This window comes from Balaenoptera ricei, chromosome 5, assembly GCF_028023285.1.
Source record: "Balaenoptera ricei isolate mBalRic1 chromosome 5, mBalRic1.hap2, whole genome shotgun sequence".
NCBI lineage: Eukaryota > Metazoa > Chordata > Mammalia > Artiodactyla > Balaenopteridae > Balaenoptera > Balaenoptera ricei.
The window spans coordinates 136666384-136673565 of NC_082643.1; the positions used below are offsets into that span (position 1 = coordinate 136666384).

The following is a 7182-nucleotide window of genomic DNA, read 5'->3' on the forward strand; positions in this document are numbered from 1 at the left end:
CTGACCAGGAAATTCCAGACTGACAGGTTAAGATTATGTTCCTAGGAGAGGCTGAAACTGCAATAGCTTAGGTATTAAGTCTTGGTTTGCTGACATGGGGCTTTGCACAAGTGACTCCATTTTGGACCTGTTGTCTCATTTTCAACAGGGGATATTCTAAATAACACTGCTATGAGCATTCATTATTTACATACATCACATACACACAAAATTCTGTTGGATATACACTTAGGAGTAGAATTTGCCAGGTCCTAAGGTACACATATTCTAACTTTTGCTGAAAATGCCAATCAGATTCCCCAAATGATTGTACAAATATACATTTGCTTCAGCATTGCATAAGTGTTTCATGTGCTTCACGTCCTCATCAACACTTGGTATAATCAGTTTATTCATTTTAGCTATTCTTATTGGAACGTGGGGGTATCTATTTGTGATTTTAATGTTCATTTACCAGATGAGATTAAATATATTTCTATAAATGTATTGACCAGTTGAATATTCTCTTTTCTTAAAATAAATGTTCAGTTTATTTGTCTATTTTTCTATGCTTTTATTGACTTGTAGGAGTTATCTATATGCATTTTGGATGTGAGAATTTTTTTTTTTTGGTCACATATCTGCCTTTATTGTGAGCAGCAGGTGGGACACTTCCAGCATAGCAAAAAAAAAAAAATGAATTTACAAAAGCAGGGATTCAGTTAAGCTGCCTGGTTGGAACCCTTGGGAGTTCATATTGTAGATGCCAACCCAGAGCAGCAGGAAGAGGACTCTTCCCACGAAGAGTGAGGCCACCAAAGAGATGAGGAGCTCCTTGTAGATATCCCGAGTGTGTTTGGTGGAGGTGACCTCATAAACGAAGAACCAGGCAGTGAAGAACATGCCAGTGGCCAACAGCCCCACGGTCAGACGTGGAAAGACAGCCGGGTTCACTGGGCTGGTGTATCTTCTTATGGCCTCAAGCTCTGTTTTGCCAGGCACAGGGTAATCCGCTGCTCCTGAGAACTTTTAATTTATTAAAACCTTTAAATTTTTATTTGGATTTGGGCCAGAGAAATCTTTTTCCACTCTCTTAATTTTCTTCATTTTTACTCCCTTAATAATGCCTTTTGATGAAAAGAAGTCCTTAAATTTTATATGGTTCAATTCATTAATCATTTCCTTTATGTTTAGTGCTTTATATATATTTGTCTCAGAAATCTTTCTCAACCAAAATTGCATGATGGTATTGGTTTTGATCTGTATACATTCAACAAGTATTTTATTGAGTACCTAATACTTAGCCACTACACATTAATTGATCTCTTGTAGATAATTGAATTTCTACACCTAATTGGTAATTCAAAACCCATTAAAAACATGGGACTCCAGTAAAACCTGCTCAGTCCTACCTTTTGAATTATCTATAGTTTTGACCATTTGGGTAACTCTTTTCAATTTAATTTGCAGTATATGAGTAATTATCCTTTGTTTAATCTTCTTACTTCCTCAATTCTTTTTCTCTTGCTGTGTTTTCTAAAGCTTTATTTATGGTCCCATTATGTGTCTTTCTTTGTAGTTTTGAAGTACAAAATTATTATTAGTTGATTTTGGAAGAAGTCTGATTCCCTCCATAATGCCCTGCAAAATGTTGTTTTCCTATGACAATTATCAATGAAACACCTGCATAGCACTCTTCAGCTATGCCTCTCCAACATAATGGCATTTGTTTATGTTTACTGTCAAATACGACTCTTGAGTGTTCTGTTGTAATAGGGAAAAAAAGACTTTTAGATCCCTTTTTGGAGGTAAGAGTTACTTTCTGATGGATTCTAAGCTATAAATGACTTTGTCATATTTTCTGCATTACCTCCTCCCACAAAGAGAAAGTAATAGTCTAAGTACCATTATTATTTAATCATTCCATGCACAGTGTTATATAGATCTATAATTTCCAAATCTGATTGATTTTTGGAATAGTTTTTTAAGAATACTGAACCCCATGATGCAACCTAGGCCTACTGAAAGAGAACTCCTGAGGATAGAACCTGACAACTTATTGTTATAATTTTGTTTTGTTTGGGTCAAAACCCTCCTTTGATAACTGTGATAATCAGCCAGGATTGGGATCTGCTGCATTAGACTGCTTATACCTCTCAAATCAAATCTCCTGCCAAAAAACTTAACACTTCAGTCTTCACTTATCTCTTGCCACATCCTGGTATGTCTCTACTTAAATCCATATTTTTACTAATTATTTTACCATGCCTAGCCACCTAGGACTGTAATAACAAGCCTATCATTGACTTTTGTTTCTCTCCTGCTTTTGCCTCTCCAATTTTCATCCAGTCTCCAAGACATATTGATTTTATTTCCACAATATTTGTCTCATCTGTTTTCTCGTTTACATTTCCAGTGCAACTACTCTAATTCAACTCCCATTTCTCTTGCTAAGACTTTTTAGAGAGCCTATTCTCCCTGACTCCAAGATCAATGCCACATAATCCATCCTACACCCTAGTCTCAAAGACCATAGCTTGACCTTGATGTGACTTTTTCAAACATTTTTCATAGCTCTTCATTTTCTACCATGTAAAGTGCATATTCATAGGCTGGCATTCAATACCTACTATTACCTGGTCACTATATATACCATTTTACTTTGTCTCCCTTTTTCCCCTTTATGCAGCTACTTGTTTGTCTCTTTCTCCCAAACCTGCTCTATACTTTTCAGCTTTACCTGTTTGCTTTTACCTGGTTTAGTAACCCGTTCATCTGATTTGTCCTTCCTCCTTCCCTATCTGTTCAAATATAATTTATATATCAAGTGAAAGTTCAAATGCCATCTTCTTCTTCAAATCTTACTTGATTTCACATGATTGCAGTGATCCACTTATCTTCACAATCTTATTTCCTTATGTTACCATATTTTGCATGGAGGTTTTCTGCCTTCATTGTTTGTAAGCTCACTGAAAGTTGAAACTGTAGACTATTCAACTTTCTCTGCTCTAGAATGCCTGGCACAATGCCGTGCCCACAATTAGGGCTCAGTAATTTATGGAATAAAGTGGTGGGTGCATGAATAAATGGCTATACTGAGAATCACAAAATAGCAGTAAAATGACTATCCAGGCATCACTAAAATCTGCTTACAAGATTCTAATGGGAGAAACTGAGAGTAATAGAGCAATGAACATTAATATTTTCTAAGAATTATTTCCCTTTAATGAGATGAATAAGTGATTATCTCTGCCTGAACGTATGGTGACAGAGTATGTAGAAAGCTCTACTTAGTGATTATTTAAAATGAACTTATTTCCATCATAATATTTAGGTAAATGAATTTCAGGTATAAAATATTACATAGACTCAGGCAAGATATTTTTCGTTTCTATTTTTAAATAATTCTTATCTGGAAAAAATAACTATTTTTAAGATTAGGAGTAAATATTTATCAACATTTCTGAAAGCAAATTACCCAATACATTTGTGACAGTTTCAGGCAAAAATAAGTACTTATCTCTGCATTTATTATATTAGACCACCAGTAACTTGCTCTTCAAAGTAGTTGTCATTTATTGAGGAAAAACTTGCCTCTTATGGAGTTTGGTTTTACCTATCTTAGACTATGATACTAAAGACGTTTCATTCTTTAGAGGTAGTAATATATACATGCTATTTAAATACAAACAATTTGGTCTGCATATTGTCAAGAGTTTATGTTTATCAGCAGTGAATAACAATTATTATACAAGTGCTCTGCAATAGACCTTCAGATAATAGGAAATCTATTCTAAAAAATGCAATTCATTGTTCATGGTTTAGATTTTAAGGAAATATTTTTGAATATTAGTTTAAATAAATAAATGACCTCTGAGGGTCTTCATAGAATTCATGTTAAAGTAACTTGAGGCAAATGATTACAATCTTAGATTTTCCCTTATGTTTCATTCCTTTCTGCTCATGCTCTCTTAATAACAACTCCGGTTACTATCATTCCTCCTCAGGCTGCCAGAAACTGCTAATGGACTATGCTCATTCTTTTTTGATCCCTAGATGTTGTTCCCTTGGTGTTATTAGTTTATTTGTTTGGTTTTGAAGACATTATAATATCCCTTAAAAAAACAACTATTGATTGCTGTGAAAGGTCTGGCTTCTTTATCATGCTACTAAAGTTAGTCCCCTCCATGTCACAAAATAAACTCATTCTGTGGTGCTTCTTTTCCCTCCATTTAAAAATGTTCCCATAACTATAAAAAGAAGATATGTAATAAAGACATCAGTCCTTAGTAAACAAATAAAGTGTTATGCTTTTATTTGTTTTTTTTTTCTGACATTCTACCTATTTGATGTGCAGTTACCTAGCATGAACTACCTGACTATATAGGGTGATAGTTTTCATGTGCCTAGGAGCAAGCAAGAATTTAATCCACTGAAACTGGAAAGACAGGTAATTTTATTCATTTTTTTGTAGGCATCAAGTTAGCTGAGATCCTTTTGTTTACAAGAAACAAAAATCTATCTCAAAATAGATTAAACACCATAAAAGGAAGTTATCGGATTATATAGCTACACTCTAGGATAGACGTGGCTTTAAATTGGGCTGGATTCCAGGACACAAAGGATGCCATTAGGATGCCAGGTCCTTTCATTTTCTCTTTCCTATGACTAAGTTTCCTTCAGAAATGTAGCTGTAGCTCACATTCTCTTTATGATTTGTGATCCTAGAAAACATAGTGGTATTTTCTGATAGCACCAGTAACCCAGGTACAGCTCTGGTTCAGCAAAATGTTGACAGCATGGACAGCATGATTGGTAGATTTACCAAGTGGGAGGGTAAGTTTCCAAGAATAAAACCATGCAGGGATGACAACAAGCATCTAATACTGACGATAGGTAGGTGTCAATCAGCAACTCTAAAGGTGCAATAATAGGTAAACATCTGAGGAAAGAGTCACCAAAAATGGACCACCTGCTAAAATACTCTGAATACTCTAAAATAGAACGAAGTCTTATTGGAAAGACTAGAGACATTGAGAATTAGATTTTGCCAGTAAGTCCTAATTTCTTTTCTTCTCTGAGATGAAACATCAACTTCCTTGCATAATGTCTTTTTGACCAGGATATAGTTCATATTCTTTTCTTCTAATACTCCCTTCTCTTTTGAGAAATAACAGTCTTCACATGTGTTTACACTTGTGTCTACAGTAATAGCTAACTGGAGGGGCTTTCTGTATCTTTTCCACCTACCTTTCTTTACTTAACTAATCTATCACTATCTTATCTTTTAAATGTGTCTTGAGTACATTATCATCACTCTACGTGTCATGACACTAATTAAGGCTGTAGAGAACCTCCACTATTAAAATTATCTCTAAAGTATTCTCAATGCCTTCATGTTTTCCCTTCTTACATATGGTCACAGGGTGAGGGTGCTAAAAAGCATACCTAAAGCATATCTAATCAAGTGACTGGCCTGCCTTAAGTCTGTAGATGGATAGGTAGCTCCCATCAACTACATTCATGATTTGGCAGATACTCAATTGCAATAACTTCCCTAACCTGTTGTTATCACACTCCAGTGGTATAGAAGTACTTGTATTTCCCTCAGTATGCTATGGTATTAGGTAACTCCATGTAGTGATTGCTCCAATGCAAACATAGTTAATACCTCTCCCTTCAGTTCCACTTTCCTATATATATTTCTATCATTGCATTTACACAGAGTAACATCTGTCTACATGCCTCACTTTCATTACCCATATTGGTCTCTGTTTCTTGTAGGTGTAATCTATGACCTTGCTATTCAAAGTGGTATTCTGTGGACCAGGAATATTGGGTTCAACCTAGGAGCTGTTTAGAAATGAAGAATTTTGTGCCTCATCCTAAGCTTATTGAATCAGAATATGAATTTTAACAAAACGCTCAAGCAATTCAAATGTTCTTTAAATTTTGAGGAACACTGATTTATGACATATTCCTTGAATGTTAAAACCAAGCATCTACCAAATTGGTACTTATACTTGGTATATAGTAAATTATGTATACATTTTGGATTTAATTGAAATAAGTTTATTTACATCATGATTTTTTTTTTGAGCCTCAGTAAAAAATCCTCACTCTTCCTAGGAAGTGTTTTGCCTCCTAAGAAAATAAAGATCCTGTGGTTATGTCATATTCTCAGACTACAGATTTAATATTTGGCTACATCTCTTCCTTCAAACCCCGGAAAAATTTTCCCTATTTCCTCTAAGCTCACCAGTTAACCCTGAAATAGAAAGCAGTGGTAAGGAAATATATTAGTAAGAGTCCAAGCTGAGGTGCAGCCCATTGCAGGAGATGAATTGCATTACTGGCCTTCAATTTTATAGCATTTGGTCATGCCCTCCCATACTGACTCTGAGCTTGAGCACGTGATTGCTTTAGCTAATGGAACAAGGACACATTTGATGTGAGCAGAGCTTGTGCACTTCCATTTCCTTCTTACTCTTTGCCTTCATTATTAGAACAAGGAACAGAGCCCAGTAGGCATAGTTGTACCAGTCGAGGCCTAGACATGACAGGAGGCTTAGCCAAGATCAGAAAAGCCAACTTGTAGCTGATGAACAGCTGACTACAGACAGGAGTGAACCCCATGATCCCAGGTTAGGTCAGCGGGACTGTCCAGCTGACACACAGAACCATGAGCAAAAATATTTATTACAATATTGTTGCATGTCACAGAGGTTTTGTGGTTGCTTTTTTGCAACATTATTGGGATAATAGATAACTGCTACAGCAGTCGGAAGTATAACTGTTCAAGTACACTCAGTTTCCTTTGAGGTTCATTCATAACTTGAATAATTTTTATACTGCTTAAACTTGAAAATGAACAAAAAGTGTCCTCTATACTTAAAATCTTAGTTATAAATCTCAATAATAGGAATAAAAAGAGAATTAGTTTACAGATATGATAAAACTGTTCTCAAAAGTCTTTGAATCTCTGTAGGAACTGGGGTAAGCGTTCTTTATTTTCTTCTAGTTAGAGGATCCCTACCTCTGGGTTCAGAAGGTCAGATAAGATTGCTTACCTAACTATTGGGTAAGAGTTGCTAAAAATTACAGATATATAACGTAGATACAGCAAGAAATTTGTTAAAATTGGAAATGAGGTAGTTGTATGACTAGATACTTCTACGAAAGGAAGGACAGAGGGAAGTTTTG

General features: G+C 35.3%; 1 protein-coding gene across 1 annotated transcript; it reads right to left on the minus strand.

The window, feature by feature from the left end:
* Positions 1 to 681: 681 nt before the first annotated feature.
* Positions 682 to 6615, minus strand: LOC132366294 (transmembrane protein 258-like). The gene is made up of 2 exons (XM_059923857.1): positions 6520 to 6615; positions 682 to 1005 (listed from the first exon to the last, which is right to left on the minus strand). Exons 1-2 carry the CDS (start codon positions 6613 to 6615, stop codon positions 682 to 684), a joined length of 420 nt encoding a protein of 139 aa, XP_059779840.1.
* Positions 6616 to 7182: the final 567 nt, after the last annotated feature.

Bases quoted from the DNA above. Each gene is read 5' to 3' on its own strand.
- LOC132366294 (XM_059923857.1), bottom strand. From the start codon at position 6,615: ATGGGGTTCACTCCTGTCTGTAGTCAGCTGTTCATCAGCTACAAGTTG. The intron at 1,006-6,519 runs GTACAACTATGC...ATAAATTAAAAG, and splicing joins TCATGTCTAGGCCTCGACTG to TTCTCAGGAGCAGCGGATTA.